The 25,063-nt window shown below is 47.4% G+C and overlaps 1 protein-coding gene across 1 annotated transcript in view; it reads right to left on the reverse strand.

Annotated features, from left to right (window-relative positions):
* The window catches only part of LOC311239388 (phospholipid scramblase 1-like), a gene marked incomplete at its 3' end in the record, with an annotated part of 84,574 nt that overhangs the window by 54,082 nt on the left and 5,429 nt on the right, over positions 1-25,063 (reverse strand). Inside the window, exon 4 of the mRNA XM_084327695.1 lies at positions 20,803-20,967. Within this exon, the coding sequence (XP_084183821.1) occupies positions 20,803-20,967 (165 nt within the window). The remainder of the gene's footprint in view (positions 1-20,802; positions 20,968-25,063) is intronic.

Consider the following 25,063-nt stretch of genomic DNA (forward strand, 5'->3'; position numbering starts at 1 on the left):
TTTTTTTTTTTTGCTTTTTTTTTTTTTTTTTTTTTGGGCAGGCAAGGGGTGGTTTGGAGGGGGTCCGGCACAACCCCCTCCACGACAGATTTTTTTTAAATTTAATGAACCTGTACGTGCAATTTCCTGCAATATAGAGCCTTCAATCTTGACCAATAAAGCTGCTCTTTTCACTATAAAACTCAGTTAACCATAACGTAGTTATGGTTAGATTTATATATTGGGGGGGGATATATCATATTTTTCATATAATCAAAAAGTGGTGGAGCAAGATCATACCTTTGCTCCCCCAAGTTCAATAGTGGGAGAGCAGAGATGCTCCGAATGGTCTTATGGCCAGGCGTCTATGATTCACTGATACAAAGTAAAATAGTGCAGTGCAATAAAATAGTTAGTCAAATAGAATAAAATAATGCAATAGTGCATTGCAATAAAATAGTTATCATCGTATTTTTTCGGGAGGCCAGTAAGGAGTGCATTACAGTAGTCGAGTTGGCTTGAGATAAAGGCATGAATCTGGTTTTCAGCGTCCTTTTGATTTATAAATGGCCGTACTTTAGCTATGTTTCTAAGGTGGAAGAATTAAGTTTTTGTCAACTTGTTGATTGTGATTTAAAGCTTAGGTCTGAGTCTACCATAACACCAAGACTTAACTCACTCAAATACAGTTAGCAGCTGGATAGACCACAGATGGAAATTAGCTTCTGCTAAATCTGGTGCAAACATATTTTCATGTAACAATGATGAATTGTAAAAAAAAAAAAAAAAAAAAAAAAAAAAAAAAAATTTAAATAGATTCGGGGCTTTTCAGAATACATCCGGGGCTTGAGCCCAGGTAGCCACCCCCTAGCTCCGCCCCTGGATTCAACGTGTAAGTCATAGACAACGATCTGTATAATTTCAATGTCAGGCTTCAACATAGATTCAATATTTCTGCCGAACCCTATTTCAACGTTGATTCACTCATTTTTTGCTATCTGGGAGGGAACCGCAACGGTAACTAACCGCGGCAACGTTGGCCAGAACACTGTAGTAGAACCATTTGGGCGCCCATCTAAATTTAGCTATAGTATTTTAATTAGGAATTGTATAAAGTAATAATAATATTTGTATGTATGTTTTTTCCCCCCTTGTTTATATAAAAATGGCATTATGATTCAACAGTTTCCTCGCTCTTTCTAGTCTAGGTGACTCCATTTTAAGTTAGTTTACTCAATTGTGTAATTTGTTACAATTAGTTTGGCAGTTAAGGCATCCGACCAACCCCCTAAGGTGAAATTTACATACAGTCCTTTAAGCTCCAGCACACTTGGGAAGGAGCTGTTAGTATGGCCACGTCCCCGCTTATGTAGAGGAGCGGATGTGGGTGTGGCCAGGCGGATGGGTGTGTACATGTGAAGAAATGTATTCAGTATTAGATTGATAAGAGATAGGGTTCCACTAGAGCAGAGCACTCGCTATACTCATATAACATACGGTTATCCTATAACCATTGTAACTGAGGGGTACAATTCCCTGACTGTATTGAGAGTATGGTATATTAAACCACTACTTAGTTATGTACTTTAATTACTGGCCATACAGTACATGAATATATATGGTGAACACCCACACAAGAATACGGCAATGACACATAAAGTTCTATTTGGAGGGTATTTATTATTATCAGAGCAAGCAACGTTAGGTTACAGATTGAGAATTATACTCGCGCTTGTAAGGCGAAGAACACACGTAAAGTAGGTCAAGAGCGTAAGTCAATGAGAATAGTAAGATGGGTCTAAACTGACGCCACCTGTAGCATAGCAATTACATAAGGCACACTAGTACCAGCTGGAGACACTGGGGGGTTCCCTCCGGGTGTAAGGCCGGCAGGGTAGAGGAATGTTCGGGTGCAAAGTCTGGGTCAACGCGGAATAACGAGGCTCCAGATACAGGAGCCAGTGTAGTACTCCCTTGATCCGTAGACAAAGCAACAGCTATAATCCAGTATGCTCGACAGCATGGATGAAAGCTAGCCAGCCTTTTCCTAGAGGCGGGCTCGAGTGATGCTCCTCACGGGGGGTAGATCCCACACGATAGTGGGGTAGACGGTTCTCTGCTCCAGCAGTCACGGTACCAAAGCAATATAATCCAACCAGAAAAGGTTCTGCAGTCGCCGGTGTAGGTTCTCCGGTGTACATATCCAACGGTTCTCGTCTAGGACTCCTCGGGTGGGGGCACGAGTTTAGGCCGCCCAGCCTGGATAAGTGCACTAGCTATATACACGACGAACCGGTGGTAACGCTGGTCACTGAAGAACGGTAGCCGCACGATACACTATAAATGATAGACTATTACTTCACATTAGAATAAGTCGAACTCAACGGTACTGCGTTAAACTCTGACACTTTAGCAATCTATTCGCACGCGGTTCTCAAGGCTCTATTCAGAGGCAAAGTTGCCCACTTCACTACACGTTGTCTCGTGGTGAAGGCATCAACGTTTTAGTGCTAAGGTGCTGCTGTATCCACCTGCGCCGTATTTATACGTAAGGTGAATTATCTAGTGCCAACCTAAGTTCTGTCTCGTATTACTGCGCAAACCTGGACATGTTGAGACATGCCTTGGCGTTGCCTTTGAACTTGCCATTGGGGGTATGGTAGTTGGCGCCTAGGGGTCGCTGTCCAATAGGAGAACGAATATTATGGTCTGGTTTGTACCCAGGTAAAGGGATATTCCGTGTATATATACAAAGAATATACAAGGGATATCAAACGATATACAAATATTATACAAGGGATCTCAAGCAATAAATATATATATTCGGTTTAATCTGACCCTTTGTAACAGCCGCCTCCTAATTAGTCCGCACCTAATTAGATAAAGCAAAGACAGATTAATCGTCTTGTCAACTACTCAATGTCTGTTGTGGGGAGTAGGGCAATTCACAAAGTCAGTGGGTCATGATCGTCATCAAGGGAGTCAGGGAGCCTTGGCAACTCTATCAGCCTCGCCACGGGTCGGGTGTAGCGGTGAGGCAGGTCGGCCCTCCTGGGTATACTGGGCTGTGCTCGCCACTGGTGGCAGTCTAGACAGGTCCGCTGGAAGCGTCGTACTGCTTCTCTTCCATTCAGTATCCAATAGCGACGTCGGATCTCAGCGAAGACTCTCTCTGCCCCAGCGTGGTGCACATCCTCGTCGTATTTCTTTATGATGAGCTCAGTGACCTTGTGTCGGCTGTTGAGGACTATAGGGAACTTGACGTCATCCGATAAGTCCGGGGCTCGTCTCAGACGACCACCCACTCTGATGAGGTCATGGGCGTCGCGCTCAGGGGCCAAGTGGAGCAGTCTGCTGTCTGACGGGACTGGCTTTGATCCCTGCAGACAGTCTAGCTCCTCGGGGAACGAGTCTCTTTGGGCTCGCTGTAGCAGAAGGAGTTCTGCTTCTTCGTAGTTAGCTGCATTAATGTCAGTAGTGGAGGGAACCTCAGTGTGGTGCCACAGGAATGTCTTTAACTGCGCACTCTCAAGGGTGGGGCAGTCATCTATGTTAGGGTCGGTGGGGACTGGTGTGTGCGTCAACCCACAGAACATAGATTTCTTCATCTCTGCCTCCTCTTGACTAGCCTCCCGTGGGGTGGGGTTAGGCCACTCTTCTTCCGGGAGCTTGAGGAACTCAGGACCGTCACTGTAGATATTGTGACGTGTGAGGTCATCTAGGGACATCCCCCGTGTGATGACATCTGCTGGGTTCTGTTTCGTGTCCACGTACCTCCAGCATGCTGATTCTGTTAAGTCTTGGATCTCTGTGATTCTGACTCCCACGAAGACCTTGTATCTACACGAATCGGACTGGATCCATGTGAGTACGGTCATGGAGTCTGACCACAGGATTGTTCTTTGCACCGGGATGGTGAGTTCACGTTGGATTAACGTGGCGAGTTGCGCGCCTACCAGGGCTGCGCAGAGCTCTAGACGCGGGATCTATTGTTGCTTGCGGGGGGCTATCCTTGAGCGAGCCAGGATGAAGGCTGTGTGTATTTCTCCTCCCTCCTCTCGGGCCCGCAAGTACGCCACTGAGCCGTAGGCTACTTCGGAGGCGTCGCAGAAGACGTGCAGGTCCATCTGGCACGTCTCCAGCCGCACTGTGGGTGGGAAGTAGCTGCGGCGTATGTTCACATTTGGGAGCGAGTTGAGTTCTTTTTCCCACTCTCTCCAGGTGGAAGCGAGGTGGTCGGGTATGGGGTCGTCCCAGCCCTGTTCCTTGTCCCACAGCTCTCGTACAATCATTTTTGCCCTGGTGGTGTAAGGTAGGATACATCGCAATGGGTCATATTGTCTGGCGAGTGTTCTGTATACACTCCGTCTGGTGGTCGGTAGAGAGGTCGACCTTCCCTGCTCCGTGGTCAGGGGTGTGTATCTGTAATGGAGCGAGTCTGTTTTGAAGCGCCAGACTAGTCCTAATGTCATTTCTTGGGCTTCACCTGGGATGGTCGCCATCCAGGTCTCGCTGCTTGCTGCCTTGTTCTCTGGGGAGAGGCTGCGAAGTACTTGAGGGTCGCTGCTGGCCCACTGCCGGAGATCAAAGCCGCCTTTGATCAGGGAGGCGCAGAGCTTGAGTAGGAGGGCTTCGGCTTCTTCTGGCGTCGAGACGCTTTGCAGACAGTTGTCCATGTAGAAACTCCTCTCTACACTTTGTCTGACCTCCTCGTCAGCTGCTGGGTCCTCTGCGACATGTTTTTGCAGTGCGAACGTATTACAGCATGGGCTGCATGTGGTTCCGAAAGGGAGGACCTCCCATTGGTAGATGGATGGTTGCTCATCCCCGATCCTCTCTCTCCATAAGAACCGCAGCAGGGGCTTGTCCTCTTCCACTAGTCGCACCTGCAGGAACATCCCTTTGATGTCGCCGCTGATGGCCACCTTGTCTTGGCGGAAATGTAGCAACACGCCTAGTAGAGAGGGGCCGAGTGTTGGGCCGGGCAAGAGTTCTTTATTCAGATTCTGTAGTCCGATCTGGTAGCTGCAGTTGAACACAATACGATCCTTGCCGTTGTGGTGGACCTTGTGGTGGGGCACGTACCATGATTCGGTCGTCTGGTCGGCCTCTTGAATGTCAATTTTCTTTATGTGTCCCGCTGTGATTAGCTTGTCAATCTCAGCGCGGTACACAGTGGCTTGAGTGGGGTCTTTGGCTAGACGCCGCTCGGTGTTCAGTAGATATCGCTCCGTCGCTTCTTTTGAGGCGCGGAGGGTGGGCATACCCTCTCGCCTCAAGAGTGGAGTTGCGTATCTCATCACTCCATTGACCTCGACTCTCTTTGTCCTCTGCTCGAGGAGGGTTATGGCATAAGTGTCTTCCTTTGATCGAACGAGTTTCTTTTCATTCTTAAAGGGCATTGCGTCTAATATCCATAGCCTCTCGACGTGCTGTAAGAGGGTGGTGTCTTCTTCTTTTATTCTTGAGTGGAGGCAGCGAGTGGCTGCTGGTCGGTTGGGAGACCTGGAGAGGGGGCCTTGTAGTGTCCATCCTAGGCGGGTCTCGACTGCTGCTGGACAGCCTCTGGGCCCGATGTGGACCCGGTCCGTTGGGACGATGAGGTGTGCGTGGTCGGATCCTATGAGCAGGGTCGGGGTGGCGCCGTCGATGAGCGGTATAGGTAGTTGACGTAGGTGCACGGATTTTTCCATCAGCTTGGGGATGGGGTAGGTGTACTGTGACAGGCCTATGTCTTGGCTGGTGAAGGCGTTAGTAATCCTATACTGCTTCTCGGGCTGCCCGACTGCTGCGATCGTGAAGGAGACATTTTCACCCTTTATGGTCTTCAGGTCTCTTCTTATAGTACGGATTGTCATTGTTTCTTCGCTCCCCCGCAGACCCAGCCGGGCTGCAGCGGATGCGAGGAGGAGAGTCTTTTCTGACCCATCGTCCAGGACGGCGTAAGTGTCCATGACCTTGTCCTCGTAGCTTAATATCACTCTGACCACTTTCAAGAGCACTCGGGAGCTCCCGCTGCTGGCGGGGTCGATATACATGACGTTCACTCTCGAGCTGCTTGGGGGTGCGAGTTTCTTCTTGTTGCTGTCATGCAAGACATCCAAGTGGGCGCCGTCACACTTGCTGCATTTCTTCTTTAAACGGCACTCGGCTGCCATATGGCTGCGCGCGCAGCGGGAGCAGCGGCGGTTGGCTTTGATCCACTGACTCACCTCGTCAGCGGTCATCTTCTTGAAAGTGTCACATTGAGACAGCCAATGTTCTTTCTCACAGTACTGGCATACAATCTTCCACTTCTCTTTCGTCGAGGGGGTGTTGTGGTTCTTGTGCTGCGGTACTGATTCGGCTTGGTGCATAACGGTCACCGACCGGCGGTTATCATTAGATCTCCGAGGTCCATCTCTTGGGCTTGGTCCACTCCACACGAACGTATCCAGTCGTAGGCTGCTGACTTCTCTCGCGAGGAAGTCGGCTAGGTCTAGGAGGGATGGCTCGGGACCGTCGGGATCACGGTGGTCTCTCTGCCGCCGAAAGCGCTCTTGGCGGGCTGGAGGGAGCTTCTCTAGTATTCGTTCTACATTAGAGTTAGCATATAGTTCATGTCTCCCTTTTTCCTTTTGGGACCCCAGCATCCCTACCAGGGATTGTACCTTGATAGAGAGGTCATCCAATGCTCTATTGTCTTTGGCTGGGGGGAGACGGTCAATATTTCTTATTTCTTGTATCACGTAGTCCCATATGCGTCCATAACGCTGGTCGAGGGCCACTAGAGCCGCGGAGTATGGGGTGCTTGAGTTGGAATATGCCAGCGCTATATTATGCGCTCTGGGCACCTTGAGATGCTTGAGGAGGATGGCATATTTGTACGACTCATCAGGGACGTCGGACATCATAGTCTCTAAGCACATCCGTAATTCCGTGTACTGTGCTCTGTCCTCGTGCGTAAAGTCTGGGAACGTTGGTGTGCCAAGGTACGATGCCATGGATGGCTGGCACATCGGTGAGCGTTGGGGAAGAGGCCTCCTGGGCGAGTCTCCCCGTACGTGTTGTCGTGGGCTGGTACTTGGTGGGTACCAGAGGCCGGGTACCCAGGTGCTGTTCCTCGGTGCTGACTGTGCGTCAAACTCACCCGTGAGTTGAGTCGGGGGTTTGTAGCGCAGTGACTCGGGGGTGACGTCTGGGCTGTACTGGGCCTCCTGGTCCTGAGTACGTTGCTGCTGGTGGGCTTGACCTTCCTCCTCTTCCTCTTCCTCTTCTTGGTCTTCTAGGTCTTGAAGTCTTCTATTCAGTCTCTCGGCGGCGTAGGCCGGTTCTTCCCGGTTGCTGGGTCTCGTATGGACCGGTCGGGGAGGGGGTTCGGAGACGTAGATAGGATCCTTCTGTTGGCCGGGTTCCGGGTCACTTGGTCGGGTAGGGGAAGGTGCCCTAGACCCTTGTCGTGATGATGTCCTGGAGCTCCGTGCGGAGAGAGGGGGTGTCGCCCTGGCAATCAATTGTTCTATTATCTGCGCCTGCAGCCGGTCGCGCTCTGCTTCGCGCTGGGCGTGGGCTGCGTCGCGCTCTGCTTCGCGCTGGGCATGGGCTGCGTCGCGCTGTGCATTGGCGGCGGCGCGCTGTGCATCGGCGCGGTCTCTTTCAATGTTCTCTTCCGTCTGGAGGCGTCTGGTCTCCAGTCGTATGCGGTCGTCTTCACTCCTTTGTTGCGCCTGGAAGCGCTCTCGCTGGGTTGCAGAGTGTTCGCATTCACTAAGGGCTTGCGCTTGGAGTTGCGCGTGAAGGCGCTCTCGTTGTTCTGCAGATTGTTCGCGCTCACTCGTCTGTTGAGCCTGCAGGCGTTCTCTTTCCATGGTAGAGTGTTCGCGCTCACTTAGTTGTTGCGCCCGGAGGCGCTCTTGTTCCATGGAAGAATGTTCGCGCTCACTAAGCGTCTGTGCTTGGAGTCGATCGCGTTCAGTGGAGGCTGCCAGGGTGGCGATGAATGCCTGCGCCAGCATCTGGTCCGCTTCGCTGGGGGATGACACTGACAGAGGTGATCGGCTTCTGACAGTGCTCGTTGGAGATCTGTTCTCTTGGCGCGCCCCGAGGTCTATCTCCTGGGCGCGCTTCTCTTCTGGCCGTGTGTCGGGTTCTGTCCCTGGAGCGCTTTCTTTATCCTGGAGCTCTCCGGGGACCATCCCGTTGACGTTGTCTGGGGGTATAGTCATGTCATGTCCCCCCTGGTCCCCCCCGTGAGCTTGGTCAGTTTCGTTAGAACCCACTAGGGTCTCTACTGGCAGGGTCGCCTGGTCGGTAGGATTTGACATGCTTTGACTATCCGCTTTATCCGTATTTAACGTCTGGTTAAAGCTAGGTATTGGAACGACAGCGTATTCCTCCAGATAGGGAGGTGGCTGACGTTTGCGCTGCGGGCGTTCTAGCTTGGGTGAGCCGCTTGGGGAGTGTTCACCGCTGGCCATGGTTAATATCAATATTATATTAAATATTACACTGATACCATCCGGCTCGAAGGACCAATTGTAACTGAGGGGTACAATTCCCTGACTGTATTGAGAGTATGGTATATTAAACCACTACTTAGTTATGTACTTTAATTACTGGCCATACAGTACATGAATATATATGGTGAACACCCACACAAGAATACGGCAATGACACATAAAGTTCTATTTGGAGGGTATTTATTATTATCAGAGCAAGCAACGTTAGGTTACAGATTGAGAATTATACTCGCGCTTGTAGGGCGAAGAACACACGTAAAGTAGGTCAAGAGCGTAAGTCAATGAGAATAGTAAGATGGGTCTAAACTGACGCCACCTGTAGCATAGCAATTACATAAGGCACACTAGTACCAGCTGGAGACACTGCGGGGTTCCCTCCGGGTGTAAGGCCGGCAGGGTAGAGGAATGTTCGGGTGCAAAGTCTGGGTCAACGCGGAATAACGAGGCTCCAGATACAGGAGCCAGTGCAGTACTCCCTTGATCCGTAGACAAAGCAACAGCTATAATCCAGTATGCTCGACAGCATGGATGAAAGCTAGCCAGCCTCTTCCTAGAGGCGGGCTCGAGTGATGCTCCTCACGGGGGGTAGATCCCACACGATAGTGGGGTAGACGGTTCTCTGCTCCAGCAGTCACGGTACCAAAGCAATATAATCCAACCAGAAAAGGTTCTGCAGTCGCCGGTGTAGGTTCTCCGGTGTACATATCCAACGGTTCTCGTCTAGGACTCCTCGGGTGGGGGCACGAGTTTAGGCCGCCCAGCCTGGATAAGTGCACTAGCTATATACACGACGAACCGGTGGTAACGCTGGTCACTGAAGAACGGTAGCCGCACGATACACTATAAATGATAGACTATTACTTCACATTAGAATAAGTCGAACTCAACGGTACTGCGTTAAACTCTGACACTTTAGCAATCTATTCGCACGCGGTTCTCAAGGCTCTATTCAGAGGCAAAGTTGCCCACTTCACTACACGTTGTCTCGTGGTGAAGGCATCAACGTTTTAGTGCTAAGGTGCTGCTGTATCCACCTGCGCCGTATTTATACGCAAGGTGAATTATCTAGTGCCAACCTAAGTTCTGTCTCGTATTACTGCGCAAACCTGGACATGTTGAGACATGCCTTGGCATTGCCTTTGAACTTGCCATTGGGGGTATGGTCGTTGGCGCCTAGGGGTCGCTGTCCAATAGGAGAACGAATATTATGGTCTGGTTTGTACCCAGGTAAAGGGATATTCCGTGTATATATACAAAGAATATACAAGGGATATCAAACGATATACAAATATTATACAAGGGATCTCAAGCAATAAATATATATATTCGGTTTAATCTGACCCTTTGTAACAACCATAGTTATATGAGTATAGCGAGCGCTCTGCTCGTAGTGGAACATATCCCATAGCCAGTCTAATACTGAATACATTTCTTCACATGTACACACCCATCCGCCTGGCCACACCCCCATCCGCTCCTCTACATAAGCTGGGATGTGGCCATACTAACAGCTCCTTCCCAAGTCTTTCACCACGAAGGCGAAGACCACGGTGTCCTCAGTGAGTCCGAGCAGAGCGCTCGGTATACTCATATAAGTATGGTTATAGGATAACCGTATGTTATATATCGTATTAGCTTACGCTCTGCTCGTAGTGGAACACGGGAGCTGAGCAGAGCGGAAGCTCGACAAATGTACCCGCTGAGGCCCCCCACAACCATCAGAACCGGGGAGGACCCGAGCCCCCGGACCCCCCTAGTGGAGGATGGGAGGGAATCGGATCCGACTGTGTGAAGAGGGTTTAGCAACTCAACGCACAGGGTGAGCAGATCGTGGGATTTACCTTCCCACAGAAGAACCCACGACTACACAGACGCGCAACCCACATGCCACTAGGGAACGAACGGGAAGAAAAAAAAACCTGTTACAATCCCTAATATCATGGGGTCAAGGTCAAGAACCCAACCCCATGGCAAGGCCGTAGCAGCGGAGCGCGAAGGAGGACCCAGCCCAGATCTATTCCGTTTTCTCCCCCCAGAGATGAACGAGAATTCATCGAGACTAATCTAGTACACTGGCGCTCGGAAGAGACAAACTCCATCCAAGTTGCCCCATGAAAACACCGTTTCAATGATGAGCAACCAAGGCGCGCAAGCCCACTTGTGATTCCACACAGAAGCACCCAGGGCCAGCACTATGTACACATCAAGACCCAAAACATATCAATGGTAATTCTAACAAGAACCCATATAACGTTCCCTCCAAGCCGCCTGGGAGAGCGGCAGGAAGCCGGCCAAGAGACACAGATAGGGGTCCCATATGACGCGTCTGAGGGAAAAAACACCCCTGTCAAAACGGCTCTGTATAAAGAGAGGAGACAGGGAACCCCCAGAGAGACTTCCCACATGAGTAACAATTTAAAAAGATATATGTAACATTAAGCTACTAAGTGACCAAAAGCTCAAGACATGCAACAGAGCGCAGAGCAGAAAACTTTTCTTTAAGTTCACACGCACCGCATAACTCATCTTGACAACAACAGAGGTCCACAACATGGAGCCTGAAAAGAACTCACGGAAGTCTCACAACCAATAGAAATGCGCTCAGTGACGTACTCTATGGCGGGGGGAATTCCGTGACCCACCTGCCCAAATATGGCGTGGGACCAGGGAACTCCCTTCCCCCCCCTCTCCCTACCCTGTGACGTGCTGACCAAACAGTGCGACAGGAAGCCCCGAAGGACAGGAGGCCCAACCCCCTGACCAATCAGAAAAAACTGACTGCTGGCCTGGGGATAGAAGCTTCTTCTGAGTCTTTCTGTGCTTGCCATGAGACTCCGGTATCGCTTGCCTGACTGCTGCTCATGGCAATCACAGAAAGACTCAGAAGAAGCTTCTATCCCCAGGCCATCAGGATGCTCAACGAACAATAACACTATATAACAACCATCAAATGCACTCACAGCACACACATCCACACGCACACACTCACTTTAAACAAACAACTCACTGCAGCACCCACTTTACACACTTTAGAATACCTAAACACACTTTATATTTATTGGTAAAGAATTTGCACTACAACCCATACCTCATTACACCTTACTGTAAATTGTACCTAAATTGTACCTCATCCCATTTCCCATTTGCACTATATAGTATATTGTATATTAGTATATTGTATAGTATATTGTATGGTAACTCAGTTACTTCTACTCTGCATTGAACATTGTACATATGTACATACTGAACACTTGTGTCTACGTACGTGACTTCTATTTTATACTGCTATACTTATTTTATTTTATACTTATCTATTTTTGTCTAGCACAGTCTCTGGAGCGTAACAGAAAAAGCATTTTGTATAAAAGTATTCTGTACTTCTGTATGACAACTAATAAAGAAACTTGAAACTTGAGGTTTATCAGTTCACCCCCTCATGACCCCGATGATACGATGAAAAACAACCAGCAGCGATGATACCCGCGTAGCCAGCATGCTACATGAAAAGCGTATATCCACTAGGATAAGCTAAACCAATGCACGCCAGCCACAGACGATAACTCGTTTGCGAACAGGTTTTATATACAAGGCTTTAGGCTCATGTGCGAAACAAGTCACCCGTGTTTTATGTCTAAGAAAAAACACATACGTTTAAGAGAGGGTCAAGACCTCGGTACAAGCTACATATACGAGCACTTCTGTTGTGGACTCAATGCCATGTTTCCAATGTAACAGAATACACACAACCCCCTCAGATAAAACGGTACAATTTACCATTACAAGAAGAACACAGTCTTCTTCATGGAGAGGGAAGACAAGTCTTTCGACCGAGTGCTAGCCACAGGCCTTGCCAAGCACACATATATATATAGCGACCAGAACGATTTATAAGAAAACTGTCCTACTCACTTAAACAACACACAACCCCACAGCTAGGTGAGGGTTTATACACGTATCCCCAATATATAACAGTGAATAAAAACACATTTTGTAACAAAAAACAGTCCCCCACCAGGAGGGACCTTTTATTTAGTAACAAAATTATATGTTGGGGCGGGGAAGGGAACAGGGGTAAACAGGGGAGAGTCACTAGCGGCGCCTGCCGTGTGCAGCACGGTGCTTGCCCCCATGGGGAGCCGGCCCGGAGGGACGTTCTGGGGCGCCTGGTCACGTCGATCCCTACCGTCACCTCCGGGCGTGGAGCGGCTGGCTGCGGAGGATGAGGCACTCCCTCCACTCCTGGCGTTCTTGGACGAAGGCCCAGCAGCTGCGGCGGTGGTGGCGGAGGCAACGGTTGCGGTCCTCTGCCGGCGTTGTTTCCGTCGGCCATCACCGGTGGCATCGGGTCGGGGGAAATGGGGTTGGAGCACAGCGCGCTCCTCCTCCATCTCTCTGCAGGCAGCCGTCATCTGCTGCATGGTCGACCCGAAGAGCCCAGCATCGGAGAGGGGGGCTGTGAGCAGGGGAATCCTCTTCTGTTCCGGCACCCTCGCCTGCTCCAGCCAAAGGTGACGCTGGGACAGAGTGGCCAGGGCGCGCCCCTTCCCGGCGGCTATCGCCTGCAGCTGGGTAAGGTGCAGGATGGCTCCAGCCGCCTGGGCGTGAAGGTACTGTTGATGGTCGTCCAATACCGACCCCCCACCATCATCCCCGACATGTAGTGGAGCTAGCTGCACGATGTTGGACGTCGCAGCTAGGCTCTGAGTCGTGGCGATGTACGCCTGGTCACTCCAGTTAGCCATCTGCCTAGCCGATTTCCCTTGGGGAACCGGCTTCTGCAATGGCTCCCACACCACTTCGGGACAAAGAATGGATGTCATCGGGCTATCAAGCCGAGGCACCCCGTCCTTTAGTCCCTGGACCAAACCCGCCACCCGCGTGACTGGCACGTAGGCAGGGGTAAGGCCAGTGATGCGGGAGATTACCTGTCCCTGTTTCACGTAGGCCTCCATTGACAGGAAGAATGGGCAGACAACGCCCGTCTCTCTCACAGGACAACGTTGCCAGAGATGACCTATCATGTCATCAGGAATAGGTGCAGGCAGAGGCTGCAGCAAAGCCATGCCATTAGCGGCTGCGGCGGCCGTCATGAGCTCGGGAAACAAGGCACGCAACTCCCCTTGCGCACCTCCCTCCACGTCACTCACGTCCCTCACGTACGGGAGGCTGCCATGTCGGGCGCCACCATCGGACGCGGCAGATAGCTGGGCATCTTGTCTCAGGGTCAGAGGTTTTAACCCAACACCGGAGAACAAGGGACCCCAAGGAGACGCAACACTCCCTGCCACACCCCGAGGGGGAGAATGATACGAATCCATTGGGGCATCAAACAAGAGCGATCTCGCTCCCTCCATGTGATCCTCAGTTTCCATCGGAAACAGAGACAGCGCAAGAGCACTCTCGTTCGGCTCCAGCACATCCCCAAAGCCAGGCCGTTCGCCCCTGCAGCTCGCCGCCCTATGACGGGAGCGAGCAAAGGCGAAGAGCCTGCATCGCAAATCCCCAGGCACCAGAGGAGCTGTCGGCCTTTCGGCTGACCGTCTACTGGCGGGGGAACCAGGGCCGGAACCAGGCCATCTCACGGGAGACGGCGGCTCAACGGCCCCTCGGAGAGGCAGACTCACCACCGGGCGCCGCTCGGGCGTATCTGACTGCCACGACCGTGGAGTCAGAGCAGCCCCACGATGCACGGCGGACGCGGCAATGGAGAAACGCTGGTGAAGGGTGACATTGTGAGCGTTCGAACCCCCCGAAGGTGCAGACATTATGATTTAGCTTTTCTCGAAAATTGGCGAGAGAGAGAAAAAATAAGATACAATGTCCACGTAGCTCCTTTCCAACAACTATTTCGGCGCTAAACTCAAGTGGTGTATACAGACACTTGTCGGTGGTGAAAATAGGGAAGGAGCTGTTAGTATGAGTAAAAAAAAAAAAAAAAAAAAAAAAAAATCGAACCCTGACTAACCTTACTGTCATGCACTTGTCCTAATAAACTAACCTACACTGTAACACGCAACACTTGATGAACATTGTTACTCAGCTGATAGAGTTGTACCCTTCTTGCTGTCTTGTCGTACAGAACTTGTAAGTCGCTTTGGATAAAAGCGTCAGCTAAATGACTAAATGTAAAAAATTGAAATGTAGTATCGCCACATCCCCGCTTATGTAGAGGAGCGGATGGGGGTGTGGCCAGGCGGATGGGTGTGTACATGTGAAGAAATTTATTCAGTATTAGACTGGCTATGGGATATGTTCCACTACGAGCAGAGCGTAAGCTAATACGATATATAACTATGGTTATAGGATAACCGTATGTTGCAGAGGATGCAGTTCTCTGTCTGTCTCACCTAATTATAACATAATAGCATATTATTCCTGATTCTGAAGGATAGTGTCTGGGATATTATTCTCCGTCTGTCTCACCTAATCATAATATAATAGCATATAATTCCTGAAGGACAGTGGACAGACATTTTAGAATTAGTGTATCACAAATAAATTTTGTTCAAATCTTTTATAATTGACTGTGCACATTCATGACCCCTAGTGGACGAAGCCTATTGATTTTGGTGACCCCATGACCCTTCCTCTTGGGCCTCATGGTAGCTCTATTCTCATGAAACTAAAAACATTAACTGCTCCTCAACGATTCTAGATTGCCATTAACCTTTGTGTTACAGAGCTTGTCTTTCTGCTTGCCAATCTGTAGGATTTAGTTAAGATTTAGTTGTAAGGTGATGAGAAACTTTAAAAGACTGAAAACTGAAAAAATAAAAGATTTTTAGAATTTGTTAATTGAGTTTTTAATCTTTGAAAATAGTGAAATAGAATGGAAATTCTATTCTATCCTAGTATCGATCTGTTAGAATCTATTAAATATTAAACTATTTATATACTCTTTATATACTTTGAGAAGATTAAGATTAGGATTAAACTGGACTTTGAAGAACTATTCATTCATTGCACACATTGACAATGTCATCATGCAGTGGCACACACACAATTTTTTCTTCTGGGTTGCTGATGAAATGTTCCTCTCTGCGTTTGACCCTTGAGGGGAAACCCTTGCGAGCACGGGGAGAACATGCAAACTCCACACAGAAAGGCCCGGGAGATACCCCACCTGGGTAACTGGCAACGGAATCTAACCCTGGACATTCTAGCTGTGAGGAGACTGTGTTAACCACTATACCACCGTGCCGCGGGCAAGGTGCAACTTTTATCTAATCTTTTCAGAGGAGCAAGGCCACTTTGGAACAGGGTATGTTTTTTTATTGACTGTTTGCACTGAAGCATGCAGAATTGCACAATAGAGTTATCTCATGGCAATGGAGTCAGTGTTCAGAGTGTCTATGGTGTGGGGGCCTGTCAACGTGGCACAGAGTTCAGAGAGATGAAAGCTGAGGGAAAGAAGCTGTTCCTGAGTCTGCTTGACTTGGAGCGGAGGTTCCTGTGTAGTGTCTCCCGGAGGGGAGGAGGGCAAACAGTAGGGTGACCATATTTTGATTTCCAAAAAAGAGGACATGCTGGCCCCAGCCTCGAGATACTTAATGATACTTTGCACACCTTCATTTCACTATGTCTTGTGTACTGTACTGTATGTGATGAATAAACCTCTTGAATCTTGAATCTCTACTCAAAGTTTACTCAAAGATGCCTTTATTGTTTTAACATATGCTTGGAAACATGCACCCAGAAAAGCGGCCATTTTTTTTTAATACTTGAACTTGAGGACTGCATACTTTTTTTGCAAAGCTTATCTTTATACATTATGCTTATAGCACATGCATAAGCCTGGTCTCTTTTGAAAGATAACATTCTGAAGTTACTAATGCAAAAAAGGAAAATCACTTTTAGTGCTAATGAAATAGAGTAGCATATAGGTCTGAACTTGAGTTGAACGTGAACTTGTGTACTCACATTTTTCTGCAGTGGTTGCAATATCCCAAATTTAACCACATAACATGCGCCCAGAAAAGTGGCAATTTTTTTTAACTTAAACTTGAGGACTGCATACTTTTTTTGCAAAGCTTATCTTTATACTTTATGCTTATAGCACATGCATAAGCCTGGTCTCTTTTGAAAGATAACATTCTGAAGTTTCGTACACAATAAAGAAAAATCACTTTTAGTGCTAATGAGTAACATAGGGCTGAACATGAGTTGAACTTGTGTACTCACGTTTTTGTGTATGTTGCAATATTCCAAAATAATATATATATTTTTTGTATAAGCTGGAAAACACCGCAAATCCATAGCCTGAAGGGACATGGGCCTGAAGGGACATTAACGTGTGTTGTCGGGCCTTACAAATACATTTGATTTTGATTTGATTATCAATAAGGTAGGATATCTGGAACACACAAACACACTATTTTTTAAATCACATGCCATGAAACTCTGGGACCTGGCTGAATTTAAGACTGCACAAATCATGTTTAAAGCACGAAACAATTCACTCCCAGGTAACATCCAAAAATTCTGTTATAGAGAGGGGGGTTACAATTTAGAGGAGAGTCTAACTTCAAGAAACAGGCTGTTCATTCAACAATGTATGTATATTTCAGTTTGTGGAGTGAATATGAGTTGCATAAGATAATAGAGTGTGAAGGTATACTGAATACTGTCTATCTGTATGGCATGTATGTCATATGTTATGATGAATTGAAAATGGGGGACCCTGATGTAAACCAGACAAAAGTCTTTCTCTGGTCTGCATCCCCTTAACAATTGTGTGTATTGAGCCGTACTGTATTGTACCCATTCTGCAATCTGTTAATAAAGTTTTCAATCAATCAATCAATCAAGGGGGTAGGAATACATACGTTTACACTTCATTCTATACTCCTGCTTGTTTGTTTTTTAATTTGTTTATTACTTGTTTTTTTATTATTATTTATTTTCAATTTATGTTCGAAATAAATAAACGCATTCATTCAAGATATTGTGTGAGTCTGGCCCCTCGCGGATCTCGCAGCTGTGCCTGCACAGTGCAATACTCCAATTCAGCCATTGGCAATTCAGCCATTGGGGGGGGGTGTCCTGCTGAGCGGCCCTCACAGCGCGGCCGTCAGCGCGCGGCCCTGAGAGCGCCGCTGGCTCTGCGGCTCTGCAGCTGCATGCTTCTCCGGGAGTAATCTGGCACGCCATGTAAAAAGTCGCACGCCTGACATATCGGCATGTAACTCGAGAACCGAGGCACGGATTTTGGCATCAGATGGCATTCGAACGCCAACGAATATCGCTTTAATTCTGCGAAAAATGCAGTCCCGAGCCTTCAGATGCTCGCAAAGGGCCGTGAAACTGAAACTGAAACTGAAAAACAATGAAACCCCGGACATTACCATGAATTTATAAACCCCCCCCCCCCCCCCCCCCCCCCCCCCCCCCCCGGACGCCCCGGACAGGGCGTGAAAAGAGGAAATGTCCGGGCAAAAGAGGACGTTTGGTCACCCTAGCAAACAGGCCATGATTGGGATGAGAGGGGTCCTTGACAATGTTGCATGCCTTCCTCAGACACCGTTTGAGAAATGTGCCAGTAACAACAACAACTATGGCGTTATAGGGTGACGATCGCTAAAGTCTCTGAGCAGTCTAAAAGCCCCGTTTGGATTTTGATCAACTTGTGGAACCTCAAGACAAAGTTGTAAACTACAGCTGGCCTACCTTCTTTTTTTATGCTAACGCTATTTTGGGAGTTCTAGCCTCAAGAATGTAAGTATCCTACTTTTCAGTTTTTACCACTTTATTGTAAATCATCCCTCAGGGTAAAGTTTGTAGATATTTAATAATGAATATACGGAAGCGTTGGTGGGCGCCTCCTGGTTGTTGGTGGGTTTGTAATCTGTGATGGCCTGGATGCCCTGCCACCTGCATCAGGGGTCAGAGTTGGTGAAGTGCTCTTCAACCCTTAGCTTGTGGCTGTGCTTGGCCCACTTGATTCCCCTATTCAGGTTAGTCCTGGCTGAACAGTATAGGCCTGCGCATCACCAGATCTAAAAGCAGTGTCACGTGCCTTTAGTAGTGAATGGACCTCTTTGTTCATCCACGGCTTCTGTTTGGGGAATGTAGTGATCTGTTTTAGGGTGGTGACACTGTCAATGTAGTTGATGTGGTCAACAATAGAGGAGGTTTAGGAGTCAATGTATGTTTAGGAGTCCATGGAGGCCTGAGTGGCAAACATACTCCAGTCTGTGTGTTAGAACCACTGTCTGCCCCCTCAGGCTATATTATGACTGTTCTAACTGAGGGCTTCACATGTTTGATGAGTGGGGTGTATTTTGGGAGCATGAACAAAGAGAGGTGGTCAGATTGTCCCAGGTGGGAGATTTATATGCATCAGCTATATTGGTCTAAACATGGTCTAATGTCTTGTCTCCTCTTGTGGGACAAGAGCAGTGATGTACCTGAACGCGTTCATGAACTCGTTCATATTTTGGGCGACGTGAACTGAACATACTGTATTTCCGCTAGATGGACGTAATTGTGAACGCGTTCATTCTCGGCGCTCTATCACAGTATAACTTCGTTCAAAAGTGTGCCAGATTTGGGACGGGCACACACACACAGGTTTTGGTGTGTGCGTGTTGCGTGCAGAGAGAGAGACTCGTTACGCGGGACTGTGTCGCCCCTTCAAGGCAATGGTCGGGGAAACACTGATAAATAATCACAGTGTGATGGAAATGCCAGTATTCTGATTGCTGTCTGTGGTTCTATATGGGTTGTGGCAATCATTTTGACAAATAATAGCTTGCAGCATCATATTGAAAAAATAACTATAAACTAGTTAATTTTTTAAACCATGAACTTTAGTTAAACATTTTGAATTATGAACTATGAACTGAGCCAGTTCATTTAAAAATTTGTGAACTGTGAACTGAACTAGTTAATGTAGAAAGTGAACTTTCCCAACACTGGACAAGAGACATGCTGGTGAAATATGGGGAGAACAGACTTTAGGTTGGAGTGATTAAAATCTGCAACAATAAAGGCTGCCTCTGGGTGTTCTGTTGTTTTCTTATGACGCTCCTTGGCTACAACAGTGGTCAATCATTTTCGCCATCAGCAGTGACTGGTCAGTTCAGGACTGTTCACAACTGGAGTGGACGTGGTCACTCATCCGAACGGCTTATCAAATGACGCTCGCCGCATGTTTCGTCTTGTAACTCGAGAATGGAATCACGCAATACGTTGAGTGGGGTGAGGATCGAAAGGCAGCAAATTCAACTTTCCAACAATGTATTGGTTGATTGGCGAAAAAGCAGCCCAGAGCCGACAGACGAGGGAAAAGTGCTGCGATGTGCACATGAGTGTGTGGCGGCCCGCATTCGGGCCGTCCGATCTTTATTAACAGGTGGAGCTACACTATGCTTGCTGATTATGCTTGTTAGCAGTAATGTTAACAGGTGAAGCTACGCTATGCTTGCTGATTATGCTTGGTAGCAGTAATGTTAACAGAGATTGTCTGAAGGAGCCGTCTGCCAACAAAGATATTGTTACATCAGAACAAATGTATTCATGAAAGTTATTGAAGACTCCTGGGCCCCATGATTACCTTCTTTAACCATTTTGTCATGTATTTATTTTTGACTGCAGCCCCTACAGATGCATTTAGCTTCTGTACACAATTAACACAAGCAAGTCATGCGATTAATGCATTCAAAAAACATTTTCCGATCAACAGCCCATTGTTTCTTCCAACATGGAGGACAAACGGGCATTCTTTTTTTTTATCCACTTTTTCTCCCATTTTCTATATTTTCTCCCATCCCAATTTCGTATCATCCAATTCAACCCTCCCCTGTCACGGACGCTGTTTCTTGCCTCCCACAAGCCGGCTGCAATGTGGACTAAGTCATACATAGCACAAGTCCCCTCCGGTACTTGAGGTAACAGCAGTCGCATCTTTTCACCTGCGCAGCTCGATCTCTCAGTGTCGAGGAGTAACGCGTGGGAGGCTCACGCTGCCCCTGACACTTCCTGATTCTACTGCGCAGGCGCACCAACCGACCTGTAGGAGTCGCTGTCCACAACGCCCGATCCCCACCCATCAGTTTCCCTCCCCGTAATACGGCCAATGTGTATTACTGTGGACGACCAGCTAAACTGAAAGCAAATGTCGAGCGCTGGGCTCGAACAGGCGAGCCCAGCGTCTCCAGATTTCGTGGCGAGCGCCTTGCCCACTACGCCATGTAGCCGCCCTGACAAACGGGCATTCTAAACATTCCGTGAATGGTCTCTATTATTTAAATGTGCCCCGTGACTTGAATATGCTTCACTAGCTGCTGCAAAACCTTAACAATTCCTACACTTAGTCCTTTCTCACCTCAAAGTGGACGTCCCCACAGCAAAGGTTGAAGGTGCAGCAGGGTCCCTCCAGTTTCATGACTGTCTCCTCGTCGGCCCCCTGGATGGAGAAACGTGGAAGACAGGGGTGCCAGTTCTGCTTCACGTAACCGATGGTGGTGCCCGGTGGCGCTTGGATCTCCATCTGTGGTTGACAGACACATCTAGCTTTATTTGAATCTGCAGACCAATTCACACAACACATATAGGATTCAAATGTCTCTTGTGTTTGTCGACTTTGATGACGGAAACCACATATTATGGCTCAAACTGCAAGCAGCAAAGTTTCAACTTGCCAGGGAGTAGGGTATTTTCTATGCTCTCAAGATCTATGATTGTGTCCTCCTACCTCAGCTGTTCAATATGGTCAGAGGTAGAATCTGTAATGTAGGCAAAAGAACCCTTCTCGGTATTGAACTTTGTTTAAATGTTTTGTTTTTGTCTGATGTGTGGGTTGGATTTCAGTGGGTATAGGGGAGGTGTTGCTACCTTTGGACACACCTCAGGCTCTACCAAGAGAGATCTGGAGAGATTCACATGTTGCTAAACTCACGCCCACATATCAAACCAAAACAAAAAAGTAAAGAAAGCACAATTCCCAGAAGAGCTCTTTTGCCTATAGAGCAGCGGTTCTCAAACTACGGGTCACGACCCAAAGTGGGGTTGTGGGTAGGTGACAGCGCATTGGCAAGTACATTTTTTCTATTTTGTTTTTATGTTCTGGCAAACATATTGTGGCAGATACCATCCCCCATCCCATGGCTACGCGTGGAGTTTAGTTTAGTTTATTCGGATCCCCATTAGCCATTGCCACAGGCATAGGCTACTATTACTGGGGTCCACACAAATCAATACAATACAATAAAATCAATACAATACAATCAATAACACATACAAATATTATAATAAAATATCTAAGTTCACCAATCACACATACCCATCTTCTCAATCACCCACTATGTTTACTTAACTGACAGTACCATTCTTTCTTATATGATTTTTAAGGTGTTTTTTAAATGTCTGTTTTTCTTCAAACCTAGTTAACACTTTAACTGCCACACACGAGATATCTCGGGTTTATTTTTATGTGGTTGAAAGCCACTCATGAGATTTCTCGGAATTATTATTATTTTTTTTTTAGCGATCTGAAATCATATTGCATCACGCGAGCCTACCCGAGTATACACGAGCACCGCCGGAGATTCTATGTGGAAAAAAGCGCCCCCTATCGTCTTTCAGATGACATAAGGGATTTTGGAATGGACTCAATGAAAATGGATGGGGAAAAAAATCCGGTACTCCACATTTTCCAGTCCACTGATCCAGCCGGGGTTACCAGAGTTCATTCTGGATCCTCTGAGCCCCGCTGATCATGGAGTTCTACTGTATCGCGTTGGATCTATACACTTATCGATTTTTTCGAATGGTGATCAGGAATTGGAATATACCAGTTGGATACCATCTGATGTCAGGTAAGAACTCTATGTTATCAGTGTTCGGATAATCAGACTAATTTTGATGAAGTTATAAGCTGTTTTGTGAAATGGGCTCTTTCGGTTTCACTGTAAAAGTCAGAGAGGAAATCAACGCGGCGATTATCCGTGCGCGGCCCGAATGTGCTTGCGTGCACGTATAATATTGATCATCTAGCGTTTATTTGAAAACGATTCATAAAAAGGCCGACGAATATCAACGTTGTGGAATATTCCAGTAAAAGACGATTTTCATAGAATGGTCCAGAATGGGCTGTTTTTTTATCTGAAAACGGGTGCTTTTCTAAATGCTCTGAAACGGAAATGACGCGATAAAAAACCAATCTGCCTTGACAGCACTGACTGGAAAATAGTCTTTGATAATGCGATGGGCAGATTAGACACATAGCCATAATTTAAAACATAGATTAGGCGATATTAACGTTAACATTGGCGCCGATGGTGGCATTCAGGGGGTAAAAAGGAAAACCCGGCGTGGCACTCAAAGTGTTAATGCAGGTGGTAAGGAATTCCATGCAGTCATGGCTCTATACATCACAGTCCTTTTCATTGCATTTGTTCTTGGCATCCTTACAGTACATCTTTCCATGGACACATGCCTGGTGGAGTAACTGTGTCTGTTTATTGTGAATTGTATCTCGTCATATAGATAAGCAGGTTTTTTGTTCTTATATATATTTCTAAAAAACATTATGATATTTACATTTAGTCTTTGTTCTACCATTAACCATGACAGTTTTTCATGCATACTTACTATGTTTGACCTTTTCCTACACTTCAGAGCAAGGCGCGCTGCTTTGTTCTGTGTCATTTGTAGTTTTCCCAGTTTCTCTCTTCCAGCACTTCCCCAGATCACCGGACAGTAGGGCTGTCCCCGACTAAGGATTTGGATGGTCGACTATGATTGGCCAAAATTTGCCGTTAGTCGACTGTTGGTCGTCAAAAAAAAGAAATAAAAAAATATTATATTTTTTATATTTTTTAAAATGTTTGTATCCCACAAAGACGATATTTATGGGCAATTTGGCGAGTTCAGACCTCAACCAAACAAGCATGTTGAGCCTCACGGCTCAGTGGATGAAAACTTCTAGATGAAGCCACGTTACAAGCCCAAGACTTCCCTGGCTCGCATTAGGCCTGGCAATTGTTTAGCCATTGCTATGTCTATACATTGGTTTCTTGTTCGAATGCATTTATTTCTATAGACCAGTGGTGCCCAACCAGTCGGCCGTGATCGACCGGTAGATTGCAGGCTGATTTTCAAGTAGACCGCAAGATAATTTTTATATAACATCGAGTATGTTGTCACGTCGCGGCTGAGATGAGACTTGCTTTAGCGCAGAGCTTTCCTCTCATTTCATTATAGACACAGACCAGCGTGGACCTTCAATGACATGCAATTGTAATTTCATTAGACACAGACCAGCACGGACCTTCAATGACATGCAATATAATTGACGCGAGCAATGGGCTAACGTTAGCTGTTAACTAGTTATCCAATAACTAGGCTAAGCTAACTAGCGTTATGTTCAAAGCGGACTCCACGACACCAGTTTCATTTGTGAGAAAAGGGGGTGGGTTATATTGACAAGGCTTGACAACAGAGGTTCAAAGATAACTTCATATTTATTGGTTATTCGTTTCTTTATATCGGGCATCCAGTTTCCATCTCCGTATGTTCAACTGTTCCATGTGTTGACGTTAGAGTGTGACATCATCGCCTACGGCAGCTTACACGCTCAAAACGCAAACCGTAAACAAAACCCAGAGTGAACCAAGACTGCAGTGTGTGTACACAAACCAGAGGGGGGAGAGGGAGTTCGCACTCAAAGACGGAGCGAGGACGGAGCACCCGCTCCTAATGAGAAAGCCCCCTAAAGTATACACTCAGACACACATACACTCAGACACACATACACTCAGACACATATACACTCAGACACACAGACACTCAGACACACACACATACACTCAGAAACGCCATTTTTTTATTGATGAAAACGCATAATATGGTTTTTACCTATACATTCGGATCAGCAGTTCAGCACCTGCACTGTTGGTGGGTGAGCCTAGTAAAGGATGTCGCATTGCGTTCATCTTCAATGAATGGACCAATGCAATAGTCTACCAAAGCCCCCCCCTCTCTCTCTATATATCTCACACACACACACACACACACACACACACACACACACACACACACACACACACACACACACACACACACACACACACACACACACACACACACACACACACACACACACACACACACACACACACACAACACACACACACACACACACACACACTTCAGAAACAAACATAGTATCAATGAGAGCATCAATAATACACCTGAGTGATGTCTAGTAAAAAAAAAAAAAAAAAAAAAAAAAATTGGGGGGCCCCCCAGTGCTGGGCCCTTGGAATCATCCTAAGCTACCCCCCCACCCCCAGCTACGCCCCTGTCTGTATGGGGGGTGTCTATACCTGCGGGAGCCAAAGAGGAGGACGTGTCCCGGGATGGTCTGGAAGAGGACCTAAAGGCATACCTGGCTGATGGAAAAGGCAAGTAAATATCAGCTGATAATGATATGTGAAGTACCGTCGCTGTACTGCACCATGCTGTCCCTGTTGTGTGTTTAGACGGAGTGGAGTCCAGGAGGTCCTGACGGGAGCGGAGAGAGCCATCTTGGGAGGATGGTGATTTTGTGCAGACGACAGCTACAGCAGGCGAGTGCAGGACCA

The sequence above is a fragment of the Notolepis coatsorum genome, assembly GCF_963971535.1.
Source record: "Notolepis coatsorum genome assembly, chromosome: 13".
In the NCBI taxonomy this organism is placed as follows: Eukaryota; Metazoa; Chordata; class Actinopteri; order Aulopiformes; family Paralepididae; genus Notolepis; species Notolepis coatsorum.